This window comes from Cygnus olor, chromosome 1 (assembly GCF_009769625.2).
Source record: "Cygnus olor isolate bCygOlo1 chromosome 1, bCygOlo1.pri.v2, whole genome shotgun sequence".
In the NCBI taxonomy this organism is placed as follows: Eukaryota; Metazoa; Chordata; class Aves; order Anseriformes; family Anatidae; genus Cygnus; species Cygnus olor.
In genome coordinates this window covers 117172784-117200475 of record NC_049169.1, presented here as the reverse complement: position 1 = coordinate 117200475, position 27692 = coordinate 117172784, and the positions used below count along the sequence as shown (strand labels likewise).

The following is a 27692-nucleotide window of genomic DNA, read 5'->3' as shown; positions in this document are numbered from 1 at the left end:
TTATAGGAACCGAAGCCTTTGCTCTCCAGACAGATATAAACCATCCTGCTTGGTGTTTTTGATCAAATGGGTGCTTGTAGCCATACTGAACAGCAGCTTGCTTGCCCTTGTAGGACCATGGTAGTAAGCAGTGCAAGAACTTCTTGGACATTAAATAGGAGGCAATCTATAGTCTCTTAAGACGCCCAGCAAAAGGTAAGGAACAGAAGCTGAACACTTGATGAATAACAGATTATAAAACCAAAATTAGTAGAAATAATTCCATTAGTCTCGTGATTCCTAATGACCAATAATATAGGAATAAAAAATAGAGATATAGTTAGGCTGATAATGGCATTCCACTTACTGCACTAAGTTACATTTTCAAAGAGACAGAAATATAGAAGCAGAGTAAACTTCTGAATACATATTTAAATATCAGAATTTGATCTTAAGTAAGTATCTCAAGCCCCTTCAGAAATACATTAATTCTGAGCCACGGATGGAAAATAAAGAAAAAAGATCCACACTTGTCAATTGAGTCTTACTTCTTTAGTCCATCAAAAAAAAAAAAACAAAAACATAAACAGATGGGTAATGACACAGGTTTTATCTGTAGCAAAGTCTCAATTGTGATTGTATCTAAGTTCTAACAAACTGGGAGGGCCCTTCAGCTGTGGAAACCCATTGCCTCACTCATAGAAATTTAATAAATATGAGGCATTTCAGAGGAAACATTTTGACTGAAGTGGTGTATTTTTTGTTGGAGGTGTGTCACCAAGAAATTTCCCTCCAGTCCCAAGGAAAACACAGGAAATTTGTTAAACCCAGTGTCTTTGTAAGGTGGAGGGAGTGACCTGTGGCTTTGTACAGTAGCATTGGTAAATATAATGAATAAAACTGATCCGGAATCTTTGTTAATTCTCCTAATCTGTGACTACTTTTAAGGTTTTAAAACATCCTGCTCTTCAGTGGGAAGAACCTAACATGTTTTGAAGTTTCTCAGGAAAAGTGAACCTGTTCTAGTGGACTTGATCCAGTGAAAGATAGCCCTGCCTATGGCACGGTGATGAAGGTCCCTTCCAACCCAAACCGACGACTCCATGATTTTATGAAAATGAGAAAAAGATGGTGAATTTTCAGAATTACTGGTTGCCTAGGGGTTAATCACTGAAGTGAAGCAGAGAAGTTTCTAGGATCAAGTCCTTGTACCACAGACTGTTTACTTAATAAAACAATGTCAATGGGAGGCCACAAACTTGCTTTGTCTTAAGAGATCATGATTGTTATGGCAGAGTGTAGGTTAGGAAAACTAAATTTGGGTCCCTGTTCTGCCAAAAAGTCCACTTCTCCTGTGTCAGTGACCTGAATGCTAGTGCCTTGGCTAAGCTGAGCTGTTCTCTTTCTTTCTTTGCAACAAGAAATTCCACTCTGGATGCAAACAATTTTTTCTGATGAAAGCCTAAGCAAAATTGGTGTGTTTCTAAAAAAGATTTATGTTTTGACAAATCAACATCTTCCAATAAAAAATGTGTATCACTGGAAAATTCCCAGCTAGCTCTACTGATGAGTAAAGTTTTGCTTTACAGATGGAGTTAATAATAGTTTATAAGCTAAAGTGAAAAGGATTTTGGGTGAGCTTCCTAAAGAGGAAGTGAGTCAGTGTCTCGGCAGGAAAGTGTTCCAGATAGGCAGGGTTGGAAAAGTTACAAAACAACCCCCAACTGTGTGGAGTCACAGGGAGTGGACAAGGGATTATTGTGTCCCAGGTTGCAGAAAGATGGAAATTAGTAGGGGGTCTTGAATACCTCTCAGCCCATGTGTCTCAAGGTATGGTCTCCTATCTCACAAGCTAAGCGCAGCTCAACTGAGTCATCCCAAGGAAGGCGTAATAGCCAAGGAAGAAGCAGGTGTTGCAGATGGGTGGGTGATTCAGTGGATGGTGTTATTCCTACTGAGTCAATGCTGAAACAGTTTGTAAGCAGGAAGTTGGGGACACTGTGTGGCTAGAAGATCTGCTTTCTAAATGCAGTGACATTCAAGGAGTCTGAGGTTCTTCAGTACTCTTTCCACAGGGTGAGTTGCCTTTAATTTTTCTTTGGACACAGTATTTTCAAAAGCAAAAGCCAGAGAGGTGTTTCTAAGGTGACTTTCAGTGAGATTTTCAATCCTGAGAGTCTGGGTCATTTTTGATCATGAACTGGTGAAGTGGTTTTACTCAGTTGGGCAGCTGAACTCCACCACAACCTCTCTCTCACTCCCCCTCCTCAAAGGAAAAGGGGGAGGAAATATGATGAAAAGAGCTCAAGGGCTGACATAAGGACAGGAAGATAACAATTATCATCATTGGCAAAACAGACCCAACACAGGGAGATTAATACAATTTATTGCCTATCACTAGCAGACTAGAGCAGTGAGAAACTAAAAGCAAACCAAAACACCTTCCCCCATCCACCCTCTTCCACTTTCTCCCCCTGAGCAGCACAGGGGAATGGGGGAATGGGGGAATGGGGGCTGCAGTCAGCCCCTGATGCTTCGTCTCTGCTGCTCCCTCATGGTCACTCCCTGCCCCTGCTCCACGCGGGGTCCCTCCCACGGGATGCCGTCCTTCCCGAACTGAGCCTGCGGGGGCTGTCCACAGGCAGCAGCTCTTCAAGAACTGCTCCCACACGGCTCCGTACCACGGGGTCCATCCATCCCCCGGGAGCAAACCGCTCCAGCACGGGTCCCCCACGGGCGGGCAGCAGCTCCCCCCAGACCCCCTGCTCCTGCGTGGGCTCCTCTCCACGGGCTGCAGCTCCGGCCCGGGGCCTGCTCCTGCGGGGGCTCTCCATGGGCCGCAGCCTCCTCCAGGCCACATCCACCTGCTCCACGTGGGCTCCTCCACGGGCTGCGGCGTGGAGATCTGCTCCGTGTGGGACCCATGGGCTGCAGGGGGACAGCCTGCTCCACCAGGGGCCTCTCCCTGCACAGGCCGCAGGGGAACTGCTGCTGCCTGCCTGGAGCACCTCCTGCCCTCCTGCTGCACTCACCTTGGGGGCTGCAGGGCTGCCTCCCTCACATGTTCTCACTTCTCTCTCCCAGCTGCTGTTGCATGGCTTTTTTTCCCTTCCTTAACTTTGCTCTCCCAGAGGCTCACCCAGCGTCACTCCCTGGCTCGGCTCTGGACAGCCGCAGGTCCCTTTTGGAGCCGTCTGGAGCTGGCTCTGGTCTGACATGGGGCAGCTGCTGGGCTCTGCTCACAGAGGTCACCCCTGCAGACCCCTGCTGTCAAACCCTTGCCATGTAAACCCAATACAACTGGTATTTCTACATTAGGAAGACATTTTTGAAGAACAGAAATACTGTATTCTTGACTGACTTCAAAGCCCTTCTGCTGGTTCATGGAAACTCTGGGTTGGACCTTCATATGAAATTTCTTTTTAGTGAGAGCTACATATGTTTTGTATTCTTCAGGGCACTAGGAATGGTGCTGGTATTCCACGCTTAATGAAACAGATGTTCTCTATGTCCATCCTGTCCTTTGAGGTACCAATGTTGTCTTATAGAAGGAATATGGAGCTGTTACTTCTCCTCTGACTTACTTAATTCATCACAAAAATAGGAGCAAATATTACAAAAAATGTTTTGTAATAATCACTACCAATTATGCAATTACAAGAACCATATTACTTGCTTTCTGCTGTCCCAAAGCTCTCTTGTAATTTAACTTTTCTGAGCAGAAATGATCTTCCTCTCTCGTTGTTTCTCTCTGTATATGTATAGACACACACACACCAATGTATACTCAAAAAATGTATACATCGTACAGCACAGAGGAAGAGGTTTTGACCTTAGAAATTGTTGTTGTTCTACCTGTGCTTTTCACATTTGGGTATATCTTTCCTCTTGCTGGAAGTATTAGGGGTTTAGAAGGTGGGTTATTTTTCCTTCCACACTTCAGCACTCAAAGCCTCTTCCTTTTCCTTTCATTCCATTACTTTCTCACTTGGTCCTTTCAATTTCACAGCATCTTTCCCTCCAGTGAAAAAGAGGAAGAATGACAACAACATTTATGAATCTTGTGAAAGGAGCCACAGACTTTGGTCCACATGATGCCTGGGAGGGTGGAAAATACTTCTACATATCTATGCAACGTGAGTAAATGGTCCTAAGATTTGGACTGGCAGAGGTGGCCTTCCTACTTCTGGTGCATGGAGCGCTTTCTGGGGAGAACACACTTTCTGAACCCTCACATGAATGGGTAACCAGCAATCCCCTCCCGACCGAGGAAAATTAACTTGTTGTCTTTTCCTAACCCATGTTTGACATTTGCACTTACTGTTTCCCACACATTTTATTGAGCACTGCTCTTGGGTTTTATCCGCTGAGGCTCTCATTCATTTTTCCTCTGCCTCCTCTTCTTCTTCACTGAGGGTCTGTGTGCTCACACTAGGTCAGTGGACTAAGATTCAGAGAACAGATTGCAGATGGGCTTCATTTCTGAAGTGCTGTAATGGCATACACATATTGTTTTATTTCTAAATAGCTATTTTTGCAATTAAAGTATTCATTTATTTATTTATTTACCAGGAACAAAATAATCCAAACCATTATCTGGGGAAAACTTTCATTTCAAGATAAGAGGGGAAATTTTGATGTTTCATTTAAAAATTACATAGTTTCTAAAAGCACGCTGTTGCTAAAGTTAGAATGCTATATTCCACACTTTTTGAGCACTGACCACAGTCAATTTGTCTTACCACCTTTCTGCTTTCTCTTTGTGCAGGTGATTTATTCAGTGTCACAGAGAAAGTTTGTGTCAGAGCCTGAAATGGAACAGGTGCCTGTTGAATACTGGGCTGGTACTTTAGACACAGCACCATCCTTTTGCTAAATCACAAAAACCAGCCACATCTAAGGCCAGCTGAGTCTCCACAGGGGAAAGACGTGTCATGACAGCAGCTAGAAAAGAGAGGCCATCAGGATCCAGAGTCTTCCTGCTATGGCCTCTATCTCTTGCTTCATCATTTTTATCACAGTCTTTTTAAAATAAGTATAGACCATATTTTGCTTTCTAGAGAGGAGATGAAACAAAATCCACCATGTTCAATATCAATTAAGTTCTGTTACATTTTCCTCATCCCTTTAGTGGAACAGATTTTGAGATGCAGGCTGAACCTCAGATAGGATGCTGTTTCCTTTACTCCTTGAATCCTTTCCAAACAAATTCAGAGTTGAGTGACATGGCTTGAATTCATCTCAGTTATTATTCAGAGGATAGAGTGAAGAGTAACAGCATGTATCAATTAATTTTTCCTCATCCACATCCCAGCACTGTTTTTCCACAGTGAAAGCATCGAATACAGTCTCTGCTTTCACAAAGCTGCTCTATCATGATAATATTCAACAACTGCTTCCTATTGAGTTTAGCCCCAGTTTCTCTACTGAATACCTTTACCAGTCAGGCATGGCTAGTGGAGCTGACTGAGAATTAGACAGGAAAGTAAATTCTAATGAACTGCTAAATCATTATTTTTAATACTTGTAGAAAGCTCCTGGACCACTCCATTTTACTTTTATCAATATTTGCATTTTTCTTTTTAATATAGGTCAGGAATGAAAAGATTCAGGAAAAGAAAGAGAAGTGTTTACTATCAGCTTTTACTACATACAAGTCAGCTAGACTTGACAACTGCTTTTTGATGTCTTGGCCTAAGAGCACCTTGAACCACTGGAAACTATCCTGGACAGCAGGAAGAAAGGAAATAAGGTGCTGATCAAAAAAGTACAGAACAAAGTTGATCATTACTGTAATTTTTACTTTGAATCACAGTGAAACAAACAGCATGCAAAAGCCCTATTAGCACTTCGACTCTGTAGGAAAAAAAATATATAATAATAATAAAAAAATGTTGTTCACAGGACAGGGAAGAACTTTAGGTTTTGGATCTGTAATGTCAAGCACAGTGGGGCCCTGACCCTGAACTGCAGCGCCTTAATGCTGTGACAATGTACGTAGAAAACCCTATCTCCTAAGCAGATAACTTTGTCAGGTCTGGTGAGAAAGAAATGTCCTCAAAAGCAGGCTCTCCCCCGTCTTCCCATCCCTAAAGCTTGGATTCCTCGTGGAGGTTCAAAGAAGAGATGCACAACTCCCAGTCCCTAAAGCAGCTCCTCATGGGTAGCACAGGAATGTTCTGCTACACATTTCCAGAGAGGTTTGGCCCTTGGGATAGCCTCAGCAATAGACACCTGTATTTCAGATACCCGGACTGAGCCAGACCCAAAGACCTTTGCTGGAGCACGGTGTCTGCTCTGGCATTGTCTTCAAGGAGAACATGACCAACCAGGGAGAGTTCAAGGAGGATGCACAAAAAAACTTGGACATGTGGGAAAATAAGCTTCACAAAAACAGAGCTGAAGCTCCATTTATTTAGCTTACTGATGGAGTCCACAGATGTCTTGACCATAGTTTATTAGCTCTTAAGTAAAGAGAAGGTATTTGATATTGAAAGGTGATGTAAGTAAGGCTGAATTTTTTATTTTATTTTTATTTTTTTTCTGAAGGAATATTTTTACTTTAAACAGAAGCTACTTGGCTCAGGAGAGCTCATTCACACAAGAGGGAACAGTAATTCCCTTAGGGGCATTAGGGGATTTAGTGGATGAAATACTGCAGATGTTTTGCAGGAGGCTGGAGTAGATGATCACAGTGGTAACTCCTAGCCTTGCAACTTGACTGTTTCATAAAACTTGTGGGTGAAGGGATCATAACAGAACATAGCACGGGATTTCAGAGATGCTTATAAAATCCTACCTCGGCACTCACTGGACGTGTCTGGAACAAGTACTAGGCTGTCCCCCCCATTCAAATTTGGATAAAAAATGTTAAACTGAGCATAAAGCTAAATGACAACCTGGCAGAGAACTGGAGGGGTGGCTAGAGCTATGTCACGGGTATTTAAGATCTTTACAAGTGATTGTGAACAAAAGATAACACACTTCTTAATCATGGTGTGCCACCTCGGAGAGAAGGCAAATATCGTTGCTGAATAACATGTCATCTAACGGCAGAAAATAACCCTCTTGTACTGCTTCCAAAGGTTATTTCAAAGCTTGCAGTCGGCATGTTATCGGGACCTTGGATTTCAATGTTTGTGTTAAGCAATGTTGTTAGAAAACTATTTTTAAGGTGGTTTTTAATCTGGGATTTAAAAATCTTTATAGGATATAGGTAGGAGGGGGATAGCAATAGGCATTCAAGATTTTTTTTTCCCATTCCACGCCTTAAAAATAGCTAAAAAGAAGGATTGCTATGCCAGGGGGCAGCCAGCAGATAAAGGTGTGCTGGTATGAAAGCAGGAGCTGTAGCTAATGCGTGTTCCTGTGTTTTCTACATGTCCGTGCAACTTTTGGTGACAACTTGTACGCAGAGCAGCACGACGCTTTCACAGTGCCCCCTAGTCGAAAGCAGCTCGGAAGGACAGACCTGTCCGCAGAGCAATGCTGACACCCTGCCCTGCCTCCTGGCTACCCGCCGGGTGTGTTGTTGATGGTTCTCGCCCTACAGAGATGACTGTAACACACCTGCACTGAAATATGTAACTGTAAGCGAGCTGTTTCAGAGGGGTTGCTAGTGGGCTCTCCATGGTCGTGTAGCTGACTGCTGCTACTGTTGCTGGGCCTGTAATCGATCAAAAAATGAAAGCCTGTGCATCAAGATATAACATTTTGAATGAAGTCTCAGAATACTGCACTAATTATTTTCCATTACTGCCATAGTTATGAAATTTCCGCCTAGTAGGAAATATGAAAGTCTTTTTTGTTTGAAATGTAAACAGTTTCAAATGGCAAAATTCCCTTCGGTTTCCAGCCAGCTCACTTGGGCAGCAGTGCTGGCCCAGGGAAAGGATGTTACCTTGCAAAGTGAGCCTGACCTTATGTTACTCTCTCTCGCAGTGGCGTTTTCTTATTTAGACCTGAGGATTTTTGCAAATGAAGGAGAGGCAGGTCTGTGCTGCAATGTCCCAGCTACCCAGCTCTGTGTTCCTAAGTCCATGTGCTGTCTAGTGGCTGCACGTAGTATTTCCCACATCCCAGAAGAAGAGACATCTTGCCAGTATGTTTCCAGGAGGATGCTGGTTTGACGCTGATATTCAGAGACAAATATTTATTTGGGGCTGTCCTGTTTATTTATCCTGTGTTGTTTTTCTTCCTGGACCAGTGGGAACAAACAACAAGTTCATTTCTGTGTTGGGAAATGAAGGTTGGACTTTTCAATAAGCTCTCTGCCCAAAAGAAGTTTGGGGTCCTGGTTTCTACCCAGGGCCACACTCTTTTTCTGCCTTATGACTGCTTTCTCCTTACTTTCACTCTGATCTTCAGTAGCTCTGCAGCCAAGCAGCATTCCAATGTCTTGGTCTGCAACTCATCTCCAAGGGAATCCCAATGGGCGCATCTCAAGACGTGGTCAGTGGCTTGGGGAATGGTTTTGATTGTTTTAGGCATCACTAAATGGGAGGGATGCTGGGAGGGTACAAACAAAGAAAACTGTTTCCTTATTTATGTTGAATGCGGGGTGCTTAGTCCACCATCAGCTTTTACCAAGTCTGTGATTTATAGCCGCTGTTACCAGCATCTCTTATGAAAATGTGCAATGTTTACATATTGCCTAACCTTTGCCTAAATTCTGTGTACTTTTCAGTTATAAAGACCATTGGTCAAAATGCAAGGAGGAATGCACTATTACCATAAAACAGCAGAACTTTGCTTCATGCTAGGCAGCTGCGATGCTCATCAGTTTAGACAGAGCACATATGTATGCACAGCAAAGAAAGGTATAATATTTTTTTTTAATGTAAAGCCTAAATTGTTCAAGAATCAGAGAAAAAAGTCCAGCAAAACAACAGTTACCATGTAAATAGTGTTGAGAGGAAAAAAAAAAAAAAAAAAAGGAAGCCGTCTTGACCTTGAAAAAAGCATGACGTTTACATAGCACATTTTGGAGAAGTTCTGTGAAATTTCCAGGTGGTTTTAGTTGTAATGGGACACCTGGTTGTTAAGCTGTACGTCTGGAAGGTGCTTGCAAGGTAGAAAGATCACAGGTTCGCAGGTTATGTCTTTGGCTACTGTTCAGCATGTGAAATCAAGGAGAGAACGAATTTACCGGGTGAGGGAGTGTTGTCAAAGCTATCCCAAGCACTGGTTGCAACACTGCTGGGAGAACCAGTGCTGGGAGAGCACTGCTGGGGCTGCTGCACTTGTCTTTGGTACGGCAGCAGTATCTTGATGAGAGCAGATGTGACTGTGCTTCGCCTGCCCAGAGCACATCCGCACACCGCAGTGGGAAAGGGCACTGGAAGAAGCGGGGTGTGTGGGTGCTCGGGGTATTGCAAACACTCAGAGGATTTTTGGATTTAAGCGTTGCAGTGCCTCGGTGCTTCAGGGAGTGGATTTGGCTGTAGACAGAAAGTAGCAAAAGAAGAGCCAAGACCCAGACAGGGAGAAAGTGCAAAGCAGAATTTCTCAAAAACACAGTTTTACCCCGCCTTTGTTAAAAATTCAAACAAATACCCACCAGCTGAAAAAGTATATTGAATAATTGGACTTCAGATACTGTGCCAACAAAACACACATGGGCCGTGGTGATAAAAGGTTTTCTCCCAGTGGAACAAATCACTTATCAGGCTATGATACAAAGTAAGGAAACATTTCAGTACAAGTGAACTTTAGCTTCACAATAGCTGCAATAAGGGAACGCTGATTTTCGGCTGCCTTATTTGGAGGAGAACTATCCAGACCTACCCACAGCCTTCACTTATCTGCTATTGTGTAATTTTTAATGTCATATTTGCTTGTACGTGCCCCATAATGACCGTTTTCCACTAGAGACATGTACAACTACTATTTTGCAGCTTCACACGTTTCCTTCAAAATTTCTTCTCCCCCTTTTCTCAGCCATTTTGCTTCTCACTTTCTTTTCATATCTTGGCCATTTCCTCCCTTTATTCATTTTCTTATTATTTCTTCCCTTTCTTTTGTCTCTTTCTTTCCTTTCTCATCTTTCATATTCAGAGCCTGACACAAAGCCCATATACTGTCATTTGCTCTTTTAGACCCTTTTTGCTCTTTGATACATTTTCATCAAACACTTGAGAAGAAAGAGAAAAATTTGGAAAAGCTTTTTCTTTTGTCTTGGGATATTAATTCTTCTTCATATCCTTTCTCTACCCAAGGAGGCTAGCAGCTTGCCCAGGAGAGGTTATTAGAGCTGCATCCATACTGTGATTTGGGATGCCAGGGACTGGAACAAGACGGAGTTGTGTGATGTAGTGGTCCACAATGGCACATACATTTTTTGTTATCCTAATATGACAAGAAATTTGAGATTCCCCTAAGAATCACAGTTGATTTGAAAAGCATTAAAAATCAAACTTGAACTTAACAGGGAGGGAGAGAGAAGTGCTGAGAAGTGCTGCATCAGTGTCCTGTGCCACCATCAGAGGTGCCAAACTGGGATCCAGGACTTAGTGCCCTGACCATGGCTGGTGCAGAGGCCCCTGAGAAGCCTCTGCCTGGTGAGCCCAGGGGCCAGGCAGGCTGGCCAGGTTGCTGCAGGTGCCAGCTGACCTGCTTCATCTTCTGTTATCCTTTCTCTCTCAATGTGATGTTGAGACATTTATTCCCAGTGCATTACTCTGAGAACCGTTTCTTGCAGCTGTTTCTGCCTATTGCTGATGACACCATTGTTTTATTTTTCCTGGATAGATAGTCTTGAAAGACCAATATTTAATTCTCATGAATGTGAACAATCTAGTCAGTTTGTTTGAAAAACAAAACAGCCCTCCAAGCACAGCAGGTAGTACCACACTGACATTAGTTAGAGCCACTCCTCACTTCTAATCTGGTTTTGTTTGTTTGTTTTCACAAATACTGGAGAAATGAAGGGAATCTCCAAATTCCACCTGAGGAGGACATACTCCTCATGTTCAACACATGTTTGGATGACATCCATGACTTAACAGGAGTTAAAGTGATCCCAAATGCATGACCCCACACTTGTATGAGAGAGGCTAAGGGACACTACATAGCCTAAGCTAAGACTATTTCACTTTTCTTTCCTCGTCTTAGCCAAGAAAAGAGGTAATAAAATGCTTGGCTACTCCCCCCGGATGGAGGCAGCAAGTAGTGCCACGTATGACCTTTTGTTCCTTTGACATGCTATCTTATAAGCTGGTAGCTTTAAGAAATGCAAGGCAGAAAATTTTAATCTCCTGGAACATGATGTAAAGCCGTTTAATTATTTTTAAGACATTCTTTGAGAATGACTGGATTGCTGCTTAAGGTGGGGTGTGTGCGTGTGAGTAAAGGTTTGCACTTAACCAAAAAAGGCCTCCCGGGTGTCCCAGAGCTGTTAAAGCAGGCTGTTTCCTGGGCTGGCCTGTAAACTCTGGGCACTTGGAGATCCTGGATGCTCTCCAGACATGCTGCCAACTTGCAGGCAAGCACGAGTAATTCTCAGGCTCACCCACTCCTAGCCACTAGCCAAAGTTTCTATTGCCCTGACAGCACAGTGCTTTCCTTTGGTTATTCTCCCCTCAAACACCCGAAGCTCAGCTACAGCTGACCATAGGAAAAGATGCAGGCTTCTGAGAATTAGGGATGGGTGAGAGTTTTTGGTCTAGAGGGAAAGCAATGGGTTTGAAAAATTGTTCTTTCTCAGAATGGAACAAAGACACTCCATTTTTCTTCCAAATTTTCTGAGCCCAAAATAAATTCCCCCAAACCACCTGTAAAAAAAACAGCATTCACTGAACTGTTCTCAGTGTTTCATTTTGATAAAAATGCAATACCTCTTTCTTACTCCACCTTGAAAACATGATTTTTTAATGTATTATTGAAATAGGAGTCCACCGTAGTAAAAAGTCTTTCAAAATGAAAAACTGAAACATTTGCTTCCAGAAAATTCAGATGAGACTTTCTTGGAAGTATTCCTCTCAAAATTTGCTTTTCAAAATTATCTATCTTTGATAAAACCCTTTGTTTTTTACAAACTGACATTTTTATTTCTATCTATTTATTTATTTATTTCTGGTGGGAAATAAGTTACCATGGAAGATTTCCATGCAGCTCTGTAGCAGGCAGGCCCATGAAAAGACCACGTCTGGGGCTTTGGGCAGCCAGATCTAGTGGGAGGTGTCCCTGCCCATGGCAGGAGGGGAGGAACCAGATGATCTTTAAGGTCTTTTCCAGCCTAAACTATTCTATGATTCTATGATTTACCTTTCAGTGGTGGTAAAGAGAAGTGTTTGGACCAAAAATTTAAACGAGGGCCTCCTTGGCCTTCTCCTCTCACCAGGATGTCCCTACTTCTGGGCCCCATCTCTGAGCCCAAGCCTGTCATAGCACTCCCCTAATATAGGATATATAGCACTCCCCTAATATATACAACTGGATATTAGAGAATAAGGATTTCAGTAGTTAAAAGAAGCTGAAATGTTATCCTATTTGAGTGTATAGACCTCCACAGGAGTGCAGCAAGATCTAATTCTGCTGTACAGCGGCTATGAGATTCAGTGCTCTTCTTGCTTGTTATTATATTTTGCTCTAAAAGTGTTCTCTCCAAGGACGGGATCCAAAGATTATTGAAGCCAACAGAGAAAATCCCTCGGGCTGAATTTTCCTGGAATTTTGAAAATCCTGGCATTTATTGTTTTTAATTTCAAAGGAGGAAAAAATGCTAGCTTATTTATCCTCTTTTCCTTACCAATGCCAGTTGTGGAGCTACTGGCTTTTGAACTGAGCTCTAAACTTAAATTGCAGTACAATTTAAGTTGTAGAGCTATAAGTGGAGCTAAAAGAAAGCAGTTCTAATTCTGATAATACAGATATTCAGCTGTCTCTCAAAGTCTCAGCAAGGATAACATTCTTGACCTGCATATCTTTTAAAACCAACTCCTCTGCTCTGCTTTTCACCACCTCCTCCAATGGCTACTAAGCTTCATTGCTTTCGTTCTTACACAAAAGCTGACCTAAAAGAGAAACTAAGCAGGCTTGAGGGAATGGAGATGTTTCTCCTCCTGAGAGAGGCAAAAGAGCACATGGGGCTGCTTTGTTAGGGAGAAATGGATGGCTTTCCATCCATTCCCAGCCAACAGACTGTGTTCACATTTCAGCTGACCTGACAAGGCTGTATAGCTCTCAGAGAGTTTCTGTGGCAATGGATGAAAATATTTGTATCTGGATTTGTCTTCTGCTGTATTTGTCAACACCAGTAAAGGTCAATATTTTTCCTTGCTGAGGGAAAGATGTTGTCTAGCTTTACAGCAGCATGAAAGCTGAGAGGAGAAAAGCAAGCAGAAGTTTTGGCAAGGGGTAGGTCCTTCAGGATCCAGGAACCATTAACCTCTTAAAACGAGATTGTTTCTTTTTCTGTCCTCAGGACACTTCAGTCATTCCCATAAGTGCAGATCCTTCCAAGCAGTGCAGAGGAAGCTGAGTCTTGTTGTCAAAGAGTTAGCAAAACTCCCCAAAACTTCCTGTTCATCTCTTCAAACAAATATTGCAGAGGCAAAGCAATAGCCTCATTAAGACAAGAGAAAGAAAAGAGGTGAAGTACAATAATTCTCCTCTTCCTAACCCCAGCATTTCATTTCTGGCTTTTAGACTCCTCTGTATGTCTAAACACAGCAACATGGCACAGAAAGAGAGACTTTCTAAATCTGGGACAATCTCAAGCCTTGTATTTAATAAAGTCTCAGGGAAATATAATGTCTATTCTGCGTATCTTCAAAATAAATCAACTACCAAAGCATGATTCCTATCCTAGTGTTGTTGGAATGAGAAGCTAGATTCATAAAATATTACGCTATGGAAATCTAGAGTAAGTGTGCGTTAAATCAGAGTTGTGCCCAGTACATGGATATTTTTCTGTCAGTTCCCAGTCTCTACAACCTCTTTTTACAGTATTTTGTTCAAATGTAGCTCCTCTACATCTTTTGACTAGAAAATGAATACATCCAAGATACAGCCTGTTTGGCAGAATGAAGCAGCAGACATTTAAGAACCTATTTATCATTTCAAGTAAGCCATTCCAGGCTACTTTTTCGGTGTATGATTGGAAGTAAATTTTCAAAATGTAGAACACTAAAATAAGAGAAATATGGAGACAAGACTATCTGTAGGCTCTCAGTTTTGTTCAAGGAGATCAGGATACTTGAGAAAAATAACAAGGATATTTACTAAGAGTAGTTTCAAACAAAAATTCTTGGTTTTCCTCAACTAATGGAGAAAGAAAGTTGTCAAATGGCACATTTTAGGGTTAAAAAAGCAATGGCTGTTACTCATGCCCAATATTACATGTAAGTGAATACAGAAATAACTCAGCAATGGTTTGAATTGGCATTGGATTTTTAAATCTGGTGGTTCTGATTTTAATTTAACATATCCTGTGGTGCAGTGTGTGAAATATGTACTTAACCCAGATTGTTGTGAGATGAAAGCACACTTGTGTTTATTTTACATTATTTGCTGTAGTTTGTTGAAAGCCAACATTCCTGGGCAGTGAATGCAGTAGGGATGAATCATTTGAACTAGGTGAGGGGTTAGCAGCTGGAAGAAAATGAAAGTTAAATGACTGCATTAAATTTGAGTAAAATGGGTTAAAAATGTAACACTAGAGAAACCAACATCTTCATCCTGAGATAAGGAATTATGGGACTTATTTCTGTTGGTTATCTACCGGTGTTTTCAGTGGCAGCCATGATTACAGCTAACTAGCATCACACATTTTCTACCTTCATTGCCGAGGTGCTGAAGCATAGTTAAAGACAAATTACTACCGGGAGCTGTAGCGAATGCCTGGAGTGATAGTACAACACCAGGGAGTCGATCCTAATGATTTACTATTCATATCACCATAGTTCATAGGAATCTTAATCAAGAACCAGGACACCTCCAGACTGAGTATTGAATGGCTAAGTAAAAAGGATGGGCCCTGTCCTACAGAGCTCAGCACTGAAGCAGAGGCCAAGGAAGATGACAGAGTAGGCAAAGAGAAGGGGAAGTACAAGGAAATGATGGAACAGCAGTGTCTGGCAGATCAAAAATGAGCTCAGCACATGGGCAGTCCGCAGTAAAGATTTTCCAAGAGCATCCCAGAGGCTTGTAATGATGATTTTGACAGAAGACAAGGGAGCAGTCTTGCAGGTGTTAGTGGTGTGCCCATCTCACGCCTGAGGAGCTGTGGGAGGGAATGAGCAAAGGTCCTTGTTGGAAAATCTATCAAGTAGGCATTCAACGATTATGTTAAGGGCTAGCTGAAGACAGGAAATTATATCTGGTTAGTGAAGAGGGTGTACGGGGGGCTTTGAGAACAGAGGAGGGGAAGGGACTTCTGCTGCAGGTGGCTGAGAAGGCAGCACTGGGGAAGGGGGCAGAGGTGGTGGCAGCAGAGCCATGGCCACCTGAGAGCAAAGGATGCTCGTGGCAGTGCTCGGGCTGAGTACTACTTGGATGAGACAGTGTTTGTTGAGGCCAGAAAGGAAAGGAGGTGGGAGTAGCTGCAATTTGAAATGCCGGAAATTTGTACAGAAATTTCAGCTGAAGGGAGATGAAAAGCCACGTTATAAAGATGGTATTTGGGGGAGTGAGGGGCACAGAAGCCAATAGACCACCAAGCGATGATGGGCTTCACGTATGCCTGGCCAGCAAGAGTCCAGTGCTTTCCTCAGGGCTGTGCACTGCTTCGTGTGATTTCACAAGCCGGTCTACAGAGGTTTATTGCTGGTCTCTGACTTCCCTCTGTCTCTCAGGTGTGAGTGAACACCAAGGGGGCTAAGGACAGGTTGGGATGTCCAGCATTCCAAAAGAAACAGAGGTGCTGAAAGCTGCCCATGTCAGCAAATCATTCAGGCAGAGACTCTGTGGAGTACAAAAGCTGGGGTAGAAGAAGCAGAATAGCAACAGAGGGTTTCCTTGGGCTGGCTAACATGTGGATAGCACAGATACAAGGCTCACCATCACCCAATTCCCCCTATTTCAATTTTCAGAGGCAGCATAGTTAGCCCTTCATCATCATGTGGGGCTGATCCAGATGGCAGAGACTTAAAGCAAAGCAGTTATTCACCCTGAGGTGGACTGGAAAAGGACAGTGCCTCTCTACAAGCAACAGAGTTACCTTCCATGAGGAGTGTGAAGTGTAGGAGCAGTTAGGCGAGGATGGTCCTGTGATTTGGCGCCTTCTTATGTCTGGGTTTAGTGCACAGCTTCCATAGGTGACATTCATGCAATTTTTCATCCACCGTAGGCTCTTGTCCTTCAAAACGGGGATGCTTTGTGCGGACGATGCCCTCGCTAAACCAAATGGAAGTGTGAACACACAGCACGTTCCCTGCTCACTCTTTGCGGTACTCCTCTCAGCCTTCAAGCTGGGAGACGGCGAAACCCAGCCGCTGAAAACCGACCCGCACCTCCGCCGCTGCCCGGGCCGGCAGAGGTCGGGGCTGCACCGCGGAGCGGCGGCAGCCCGGGGGAGCGCGGAGCCGAGCAGCTCGGGCTGGAGCGGGTGCTTTCGGTCTCCATTCAGAATAAAAACACTTCTTCTCCCCCTCCTCTCCCCGCCATCCCGTTACATAAATTTAAACTTTTCCATTATCGAAGCTCTGAAGTATTCCGAGAGAGGTTACAAAATGTGTTTACTTACAAATTTGGAAGTAGCGACAAGACGCAATGCAGTGAATTTGTCATCTGCTCATGACTAGCAGATGGTCCTCCTTCGTTGCAAGCGAGCTGCGTGAGTCACGTCTTGCCTGGATGGTAGAGTGGATCCGAGAAGCTCCCTGGCACCAGGGTGGACGGTGTCGCCCGTCGCTAATCATGCCGCCTGCCTACACGGCGGATGGACTCTCTTGCACGGGAGGATTTCACGGGGCCTTTTACAAAGGTTTCTTGTTCCTCTTTCTTCCACACTAGCTTAATTTGGGCGCTGCTCCTGTCTATAGAGACTGCTTCACATGGCTCTTGCAATGCAAAGGGATCTTTAAATGGGAACACTTTACATTAACATTTTGCAGATGATCTGAAGGAGATAACTGTGAGTTATGTATGCTTAAACAGACTCATTCGTTAGCAATGGATGAAGCTGAAGTGGGAATGCAAAAGAGCCTGTTGAGACCCCTTTGCCTGGAATCAGCACTGCTGTAGACGGTGCTGTGGTGCTCAATTCCCTGCACCAAGGCATAGCATGCCGAAGGTTGCTCTAAACTGTGCTGTTAGTCAGTAACAAAAAAATTAAAATAGCATAAAATAAAAATTAGGGCAACAACGACTGCATCAGTTCAGGGGTCTGTGTGCAACTTGCAAGATCTGAGTTGCTAGTCCTGGTAAACAAATGAGGCTCTATTTTATTGTAGTTGTGATGCTTTATAAGGACAACATTATCTAACACCCTCTCCTGCCTTCTTTCTCCAGTTCTTGAAATAATTATTTGACCAGCTATAATCGTGTTGATTTCTTTTGTTAGTATCTTTCCTCAGTCATGACACGTTCCTTGCTTTGTCTTATCGTGTACATTTGCACAGATGATTGGTTTTCCTCTGCATTTTTTTTTCCTTTTTGGTGGATTCTTCACAGGGAGCAAGTTTAAATAAATGATACAAAAATGAGATGCTAAAAGTGATGGGGGAAAATTCAGGGAAGACATCAACCTGAAAATGTTTTGAAATGCTTTTTTTTTTTTTTTTTTTTCAAAGTGGCTAGGTTTCAAGCTGACAGGCTCTCTTAAAACGAATTCATTTCCAAAGCTGTCACTTATTTATATGGCATAATACTTGTTGGTCTTTGCTGGATGCAAGAGTTCTGCTCACTTGCACCCATGCCGTGTAAGTTATGCGCTTCTGCCAGATGCTCACACATTTGCACAAAGTGAGACACTTGAGTTGAGCTCGATTGCCTTTAGGTAGCAGAGTGCATGTAAATAATGTAAGGAAGCAATTCTGTCTTTTCTTGCTTTTTTCTTTTTTCTTTTCTTTTTTTTTCTGAAATGTTTTCTTGACCAGCTTTCATAGAAGAACCCTGCAGATCAATGCACTGCTTCATTTCATAGTTACAGACGAACAATGCTCTTGTTTCTCAAAGAAATGCTAAAATGCATGGAAGACGGGGAGGAAATCCTCATTTATTTAATCATAAGCCGTACACTGTGTGATCTGAAGAGCCAGGGGGTGGAACAAATGTGTGAGCACCACCGTTACCTGCTGGCTTCCCAGGGTGCTTTAGACTCCTGTCACAGCAGAAGGAGGTAGATGCCAAAACCTCTTCCCATGCCCCAGGAGGAGCTTGGGGTGTGGAGGTTTGTCTCTGAAGTCAGCAGAGGCGCAGGCTCATCCCAGGGCTCCTGTCTTGCTCCAGTGAAATCCCCGGTACCTGAAACTGGGGGCAAGGAGGTACAGCTTGGGCTGGTGGCTCTGCCTGAGCTCCTCAGCAGCGGCGGTGAGGGTGCTGCTGCTGGATTGCCACTCAGTATGTGCATATGGCAAAGGGAGGAAAACTGAGGGCAGTGGGTTTTATTGGAAACTTAGGGGGTTGCTTGTGGTGGTTTGGGAAGGGTGACATTCCTGGGAGCCTGTGGGGACCCCGCTGCACGTAACTACCAATGGGAGAGTCCTCCAAAGTGCCAAGAAGATTCTTGTCCTCTTGGTTCCTGACAAGAGCCTTCTCTCTCCTCTCATCGCTGCCAATAAATCCAGGATTAGGAAGCTGACAGCCGCCTACACACTCTGGAAGAGTACAGTGACCACATGCAAAATTTATAGCCTACAATATTGCCGTAGGTGGGGATGCAAAATAGTTTTGCGGGGTTTTTAGGCTTGGGATTCCCCATGGATGCTGGCGGTGACATACATATCCTGATACATTATGCCCCCACAGCCAGGCATGCTGACAGGGAGGGCTGGCAGGCCACCACACTCCGTGCCACTGCCAGGTCTCAGGGATGGATGCTTCCCTGCCCTAAGTCCCAAGTGCTCTGGCAAGGTGCGGGTTACCTATGCACATCTTGAGCCTGGCTTTTGCAGCACAGTCAGACCAATTTGTCTCAGGTCAGCGAGGCGCTTCTTTTGCTCTGTCAAAACCCTAAAGCCCTGGCTTGTTGCCCACTGGAGCAAACTCATTCTCCAGCTAGGATCCTTCCCTTAGGGCCTCAGGAACTCACTGTATAGAAGGTCCTGCACAGACAGACTCAGCCTTCTGCTAAGCTTTCCCACAGAGCCCTGATTGCCTGCTGGACCCCACGCTGTGTCTGTGAGACCAGGAGGAGTGAGATGCTGGCAGCAAGAGGCTGGGTCACTTGTGGGTGCAGCTTCACCTCTATCCTTGCTGCAGCACCCTCACTTGCTCAGAAAAAGGAACAGCCCAGGGGAGAGTCCTACCTGTCTGGCACTGAAAAGGTGCAGGTGCCACTGTGGACTCCATTTGTAGGCATCTATGCAAGTTGAAAACAAACACCCTGCTTTCCCCCTGTGCATCCATGCACTGACACAACCCCAACCTTTGCAGCCTTTGGGACCTCTACACTGTGCACAAGTTCCATGGACCATGGAGCCCATCTCCTCCCTGCTCCAAACCCTGTGCTGAAAATTTAAGGACTCAGAGAAACCAAATGTGCAAGAATTCAACAGGAATGAATGACAGGGTATCAGCCTGGTGGCTCATCCCCAGCACTGTCCTGATGACATGCACCGCTTGCTGCTGATCACTGTTGCTTCACCAGGCTTGGTGACCTGGCTTACAGAGGGGAAGGAGGCAGTAAAAGGTCTGTGGGAGGCCCAGGAAAGCTGGTAAGAGGTCTGCAGGGGGGGAAATTAATTTGATGGAAGTTCTGAATAAAAGGAAGTGGCATAGTGAGCTTACGCAGCCTTGACATTTTTCATTCCCACAGTGTTTGAGATCCAGGTCGTGAAATGCTAAGTAAAAGCGTAACTTGGGAGGATGAAGTGCTAGAGGTGCACCAGTCTCACCTGTGTCTTCACTGATGCTGTTGGAAATGGTGAATTACAGAAGTGAAATTTAGATGCTGTGAAGGCATCTATCGCGCAGTAGGACCTCACTTCCAAACTGAAACTCTGGTGCAGTGGGACAGTTTCTAGTTGCTTTGATTCCCATTTTGAGTATACTGGGATGCATATAAAATATTGTTTATTTCTGAGACAGAACCGTTTATTTCTCCCTTGAAGATGCTTAGGGTAAAAGGGAAGCTCTGAGTTATATAGTCTGCAGCTCGCAATGAAAATCTAAATAATATACTTGGGAAACTGAAAAATCAGCAAATGCTGGAAAACCCATGATCCCAGTGCTGGATATTTGGGAAAGAGGAGAAACCTAACTTCAAAGCCAGTACAACTACCTCTCTTCTAAGCTATTTAATTTAAAGCTAGCTCAGTGAGAGCCACACTGAAGCTGTGCACTGAAACCAGACAAACCTATAGATGGAATATTAAAGAACAGCTTACTGATAGATAACTGTAATGAAGAAGACAGATCTCTTCATTCTGTTAGAGAACTAATATATGACAGCAGTCAGTCCACATAGCTTTCCCATGCACCAGCTCCCGGCATAAAAGTATGAGTGATATTCATCTATCTCAAAATGACCTTGTCAAGATCAGCTATTTCATGTTTAATAACTGCTTTGTATATCACAGATGAGGAAACCACAATAGAAGGGCAAATCTTACCAGAAACAGAATTATATTTCTTGATTTCCAAATCTATCTTAGCCTCAAGCAAGTGAGAAGTTTGTACAGCAGTGAATATGATTATCCATGACTGAAGCTACAGGTTTCCTGGACTGGAAGGACTGCTAAATCTCCAGATTTTGTCTCATCATGTCACTGAAAGTGATAGTGTACACCTGAGGAAGATTGCTACACCCAAATGTTTATTTTTCTGACTTTAGCATCTGACCTACTTTTACCTACTGAAGGAGGTACGTGCTGTTCTTATTCAAATGTCCTGAGACCATCTCAGAGATGGGAGCTCTCCTTTTTTCAGACCTCCTCAGAATGAAGATCTGCCTCCCACAGGGCTCAGACCTGGGCTGGAAACATCACACTCCCCTTCCCTGCGGTGTTTGCACGCCTGGCTGAGATTCTCAACAGAGACGACCTCTCCCAATAGATACAGCAAGCATGTGCCTTTTTCTGGGAAGAAGATGCGACAAGCACGTGGATGTCATCCAGGTCACATAAGGGAGAGCTGCTGACCCCTGCTGCATCACCACCCTGCTGATGAGAAGTCCTGCAGGAGGCGGGAGTGTGGGGCTGTGGGACCAGTGCTCAGGACTGACTCTGGATCAGCTGCTGCATCCAACTGCAAAATAGATGCTTGCAGCTCAACCCAGCTCTTCTTCTTGGCATGTTAAATTAAAAAAGAAAAAAAAAAAAAGAAAAAAAAATAGAAAAACACTGAAGTTTTGCTAAAGAAAGCCAAACCTCTCATCTCAAGGGATATAAGATACGCCTTTATTATTAATTTGTGTATTTGCCTTGCTGCGGATGTCTTCTGAAGCTGCATAGCAGGAATGTAGCTGGAGGCTTTTTCCAAATTTGTATTATTTGGGGTAGACTGGCTCTGAAATAAACCTGAAACCTGAGGGGAATGGGAGGGTGGAGGGTGTGCTTGAGCACTAATCCCATGAGTGTGCTTCCCAGATGCTTGTGCTCTGACTGGCAGCCCAGCAAGCATGCCCTGTGCTCCCCACATTGCCACGTAGAGAAGCAGCATGTGGCTAGCTCCAGGACACGGTGATATGGGTCTATGGGGCTGCTAACTACTTCCTTCACTTTCTGGTTATTGATGTCTTCTAACAGGAAAACCAAACTGTGGCAAAGCAAGCATACAGAGAAAGGCCTTCTGAAAGAGGAGCGAAATGGGAGCCAGTTCAAGCATCTGTAATTAGCTGATGGCTGGGAGCATTTATGAAATCTCCAGGCAGCGGTGGCAAAGGGCTGGATTTAGAGAAGTGGCAGCCCTCTTGCTTGATGTCTTTTATCCTGGCAATGTCGACTGCCATGGTTTGAATCATGGAAAGCTCCACCCTCTTTCTGGCCTCTGATCAAAATCAGTATTTTAGAGAGAAATGCAGAAGAGTAAAGGAGTTAAACAAAAGTTCAGATAAGCACAGCAAATACTGGGAAGATGAGGTCCTCAAAGGGGAGTGCTCTAGAAAGCACCCACATTAATCTGGGCAAGGTTCTCATCAATTGCTGTGTGCAGAACTAGCTATTCTTGGACTTGTAAGGAGGTAAGGGATTTATTTCCTCAGCTACATGGAGTCATGCTGTGAGATATCACTAAGTAAGAATAATTAGGATTTGAGCTTTCAACATACAAGATTTTTATCTTTCCCTGTGTTTCAAGTCCTTTCCAAAAAGACCTTTCCTAAGTGGAAGCCTACATTTCTGTATCATTTAACTATATAATCCTTACATGCAATCTCTTTATGTCTATGCAGTAGTGGCTGCATTGCTTTCCATTTCAGCATCTCTAGAAGGGCTTGGTAATTAATACTTTGGTGTGATAACAGAATAAAATACTGAAAAATATTTTAATTTGAGCCGTTCAGTGGTGATCCACCAATGCAGATTTAATTTACCTGGTGATACCTTGACTACAGTTAAGATGAATCACAGGAATAATTATAGTAAAATCTAAGTGGGGGCAGAGCAGTCACTTCAGGGTATTTGGTTTCATGGTTGCAATGGCAACATGAGGAACTTGCACTAACATCACAGAACAGAATTTTTGGAGTGTGGGAAGCAAGTGTGCAAAGGCTCTGATGATTAACTTTCTGGCACTAGCTGCTTCCCTGCGACACTGCAATCATTACTTCAGGCAAAAACAAATTGTTCCATGACGTTTTGTTGCTTCATCAGCAGAAAAAAAAGATGTTCAGCTCGATTTTCTGCCAAGGTTGATCTTTCTCTTCCTTTGTGTGCATATGGAGGGTCCCCAGGAGATGTACGGAGGGTCTATGATGGTATAGTGTGAGAAAACAGAATTAATGTGGGAGAAGTGTAGAGATCCCTCACAGGCAGTTGAAGTTATGGGGATGGAGAGAAGCCCAGTGATAGCCCATGTTACTGAGGCATTTGGGATCTACTGAGGTGTTTAGGGTAATGAATAGAGTAATGAATATTTTTGTTTGTTTGTTTTCAGAGTTTCAGTCTTGATGTCTTGTAAAACTGAGTGTTATTCAGATCTGGACCACAGCCTATCACTGCTAATTCTGCTCAGGTTTTATACTCAATGCTTTTTCTTTAAAGGTAATACAGATACCTAATTTAGTGACCCAGTGTCAGAGATCCCAGGAAACTTTAACTAAAATTAAAGATTAACTCCAGGACTTAGAGGATCAAACTGCCTGACTCCTCAGAGGCAAAGCCAAGTTAGAACATAGACACTATCCCTATGAGAGTGGGAACGAACTTGACAGGGATCTGAGAACTTCTATCCCCACCCACCTTTTTACCCAATAATGACAGGGATGACACTCATTTTGGGCTATAGTTGAGACTACTGCTGCAAAACTTGTTACCCCATTGATAGAACAATTGTCATACACTTGGCATCATTTTTTTTTCAGTTCAAAAAGACATAATCATTAATGGAAATGATTTATACAGAACTACCTATTCTGAAGAGTGACTTGAAACAGATCATGTCAGAAAGGAGAAATGATGTCACTGTTGTGAGATAACTTTTAATCGTGGTTGCTTTATTATTCATGGGGAAGGTATCTTGCGCTAATGTAGCTCCATTAAATTCTAATTCCCCAACACAGTTTGAAGAGTTTTGCTGCTGACTATAATGGGACAGGGGTTTGGATCGGACTGCTAATGAGCTGAATATTTGCATATGCTTGAAAGCAATAACTCATGATCAGGATAGGATGTGCTCTGTTGCTAGCATGCTGTGCGCACCTCTGCTAAGATCTCCTGCTGCTTATGCTCTCAAGCTCAACCTTAGGCATAGCAGAAGCTTTTTTATCTTTGTGTCTTACCTGAGATTGTGGATGGCCCTGCTACCATTCTCCAAATAACCTGGCAGGTTGAGCCTGCTGCTCCTGCATACAGACAGCACTGACTACGAGCTTGGGAGCGTGGAGGGAGTAAAGAGTGTCCTGCCCTGAAAGGGAGCAAAGATCTGGTATGGCCCTGGTAGTGGAGGACAGAAGAAAGGAGCCTTGTAGGAAGACGGAGGTGGCAGAGTGTGACAGGCAACGTGGTGGGAAGGAGCCCTGGAAGCCCAGGAAACCATGGAAATGAGAATATGTAGGAGGAAAAGGGAAGGACAGATACTCGCTTTAGGTACACAAGGATGCTGAAGCAGCTTGCCCTTTACCTGAATAATTTCATGCCAAGACACTCACCCAGCTATGCATCTTGGGTATGCTGCATAAACATAACTACACATTTTTTCCCAGACATGCCCTCTGTTGCAGTGATTGAAATGATCCAGGATAATTGATTGCAGTTATTATAAAAATAATATGATTCTATAACACATCTGTATCTCTTAAATTGAAGTCATTCCAAATTATTGCTGGTTTCATCAGTCACGTGCTTAGAAATGCTTTCAACACACTAAGGAGAATGATAAAAACTATAAATCAGGTGTTTAAATCCCCACAACCATTGTAGCTTGAAAGAAATGCAACATCCCAAGCAGAGAAAAAGGTTTTGTTATTTAAAGATTGTTTTGATGTTCCGCATGTTCTAGGTACGTGCACTGTGGCTTTTACAATGGTGGTAAAATGCAAATTTCACCCATAAGTCTTCTTGTTGACATAGTGGATAACAACAAACACATATGTGTGTATGCATTTAAAAAATATTGTTTTGAAACTGCTGGAGAAGGGAGTGTAGAACATTGTGACTTCTCCAGATTTTTTGGAGATAAATATATTGGATTGCTTTAGAAACAACACTCATTTTTAAGTTAGTTAAAATTGCAGTATTTAATATGCAGCACGGACATGTAGCCTGTAGCTCAACTAAGTACATTCAGCACATCAACATATTCAGTGTTAAATAAAGAGAGAAATTTTGCAGGATCAGAAAAAGAAGCATGACACAAACAAAATAAAGAATGAAAGTCCGATAACAGGAAAGGAGGAGCATCTGCAATATTTATGGTTGATTTTCCATTGCCCTACATCCTTGGTAACAATTACATCAGAGTTCATATGGAGATTGCTATAAAATATTTTTAAAAGGACAGGCTAAATGGAGTAGTTAGTCACTTTTTGCTGACATGGCTGAATCTGCTTTGGGTTTGAGTTGCTCATGTGGGTTAAGCTCTGGAGTCCCAGTCCTCACAAACTATTCTAGTGGATAAAGTTACAAAAGCAATCAGATTTTAGTGGATCAATGCAAGTAACTCGCTTTTACAAGTCAGTATTCCAAAAGCATCACAGTCCTCCAACATATGACATCTAGGGGTACCCTGACATTAAATAGCCTGCACCTGAATCATCTTTCGGAGGAGACACTACTGGTTTTGCAGTAGGGTTTCCATCATTGCTGACAAGTGCTTTTTGAGCAACTTAGCCCTGAGTATTCTGGAAGGTGACATTCAGACAAAATCAGACCCCTTGCAGCAGATTTGGGTCACTCCAATCACACATGGCTTTATCAAAAGCTAACCAGGGCATTTAAAATACGTTTTGGACTTGTGTCAGAGAACCAGTTCAGTACAAGAGCTCTGAGAGCACTTTGCCCATCCGGCTGCAATCGCAGTTTGGTTCCACATGGCAAACCCCACCCTGACACGAATAGCCGAGACTCTCTTTGCCTCAGAGAGATGGTGTTCACCTGCTTCACATGGGGATTGAGCCCACTTCAGTTAGACGGTCCCTGCCGTGATGCTAGCTGGGGGGAAATCCAAAACAGAAGCGTTTCTCATAGATAGATTCTTCACTTTATGCAAAATGTGTTGTGACACATTATCTCTTCAACATGTAGCAAAGTGTACTTTGCAGCGATTGAAGAAATTCAGTTAAATCTAGCCTGTACTTGTGTTCTGCCTTGTTATTTATAGCAAGTGTGGGAGTGTGTTGGCCTCTCCTGACAGCATATCATGGCCATCTTACATTCTGAAAGCACTTTTTTGCTGCCACAGTAAATGTTTAAGAAGTTTAATCTTAAATTTGAGAGAGCTTTTGAGACGGGTCTGTATGAGACACATTAACAGAGTTAGACCAGGAAATGTGCATGGAACAAACTCCCATGCTGTTATGACAAGCCGGGTTGCTGGGAGTTGGCTACCCCTGTGCTCGCAGCTAAGGCATGGCTTCGATGAGCTCTCAGCAATGCCCTGTGGATGTGTTTGTCCATGGCATTTCAAGAAAGAGGTGTTTTCTGAAACACTCAGCCTAAGTGGTTTAGGAAAAACATTCCCAAGCTGTTGTGGAGAGCTCTTTGCATGGCATGAACTGGAGTCCTAACAGCAAGCATAGTCAGAGACAAAAGAGTTAATTTTGCTTCGAGAAGACATGGAAATAAATTTTTCTCACTAATTAAATGTGAAACTGACTAACTGTATGCAAGTGTAATTTTCTTATCTTATTAGCCATGTTCATTTCTGAAGTGAATAACTACCCGCACTGGTACAGTATATGGGCAGAATAATAGTCGTACTGATTTTTACTTTAATCTCTGAATACAATTAGCATAATTTAAACCATTATAAGCTCCAGCAGATAGAAATCACATTATGGAGACTGTAGGTGGAGAAGTGGGTGGTCACATGCAGAGGGAAAACTGGAAGAGCACTTAAAATACAACCGAATAATAAGCATGCAGGGGAATGTAAAGCTACATGAAATTCAAAGGCACATTATTTCTGGTGATGGGGGAGAGAAGTGGATAATAGGGAGCAAGGTTCAAGGACTTCTACTACTGCAAGGGCTGATCCCAAGAAGTGCAGTATACCCCACCATGTGTGCACCGCTGTTGAATCCAATCCTGTTTATACAAACAGGGCTTTCAGACAGGTGCCCGGCACCCTTCAGGTGATCACAGGAGATGTTTGGGACAGCAACAAGAGGCCAATTAAGTGCAGAACATGGCACAGACATTTACACATAGACAGAAGGAACAATGACCTTCCTTGTGGGCATTCTTTAGTTATTTGTCTTTGGGAAATAACACCAAGGTTTCTCTTTTAAGACATCTTGTGTGGTGAGATTATTTTTTGTACAGGTAGCAAAGGGCAGCACCACTTCCCTTTTCCTTTCTATCAGGGTGTAGGTGTGATAGTTTATACAACTGTTTTATGGGGCATAAATCACAAGTTCCATTTTCTCTCAGAGCAAAGGAGAAAGATCCCAATGGAGACTTACAGATCACATCTTGTCTGACCAGGTGAAGAGATGAGGAAGCCAAGATATGGTGGGGGAAAGCAAGAGGCAGGTCAGATGAGAAACTGGAGAGAGGGAACTGGGGTCATGGGTGTGAAGAGCAGGTTGTGTGTGAGATGGGGAATAGAAGAAGGAAGAAGAAGAGGGAAAGGATAGGCTGAATGAGGGGGCTGGATCTGGAAATCCTGGGTTGAAGGCTAGAACTGAGTGAATGGGCAAAGGCAACCAGTGAGGGAAGAAGGCAACGGGAACAAGAAGGAGAGAGAGGGACAAGTTGGTGCAGAGATGCCCAAGCCTGAGGGTACTGGGAAGA

At 43.4% G+C, this 27692-nt stretch overlaps 1 protein-coding gene and 1 long non-coding RNA gene across 11 annotated transcripts in view; one reads left to right on the top strand and one right to left on the bottom strand.

Annotated features, from left to right (window-relative positions):
• Positions 1–19179, bottom strand: part of LOC121064166 — a 31754-nt gene extending 12575 nt beyond the window's left edge. The window contains exons 1-2 of the long non-coding RNA XR_005816378.1: positions 18213–19179; positions 16664–17038 (exon numbers count right to left, since the gene is read on the bottom strand). This is a non-coding gene — a long non-coding RNA (uncharacterized LOC121064166). The remainder of the gene's footprint in view (positions 1–16663; positions 17039–18212) is intronic.
• The window catches only part of LOC121064165, a 43684-nt gene continuing 17627 nt past the window's right edge, over positions 1636–27692 (top strand). Inside the window, exons 1-5 of one of the 10 annotated variants that reach the window (XM_040545459.1) lie at positions 1636–2055; positions 3989–4115; positions 4748–4801; positions 5571–5731; positions 16268–17616. In XM_040545459.1, coding sequence (XP_040401393.1) covers positions 4071–4115; positions 4748–4801; positions 5571–5731; positions 16268–16721 — 714 coding nt within the window. In that variant the 5' untranslated portion in view covers positions 1636–2055; positions 3989–4070 and the 3' untranslated portion in view covers positions 16722–17616. Of the gene's footprint in view, positions 2056–3988; positions 4116–4747; positions 4802–5570; positions 5732–13402; positions 13857–16267; positions 17617–20660; positions 22574–27692 lie in introns of those variants that run through there. The other 9 variants (XR_005816372.1, XR_005816370.1, XR_005816373.1 and 6 more) reach the window with 9 other exon arrangements.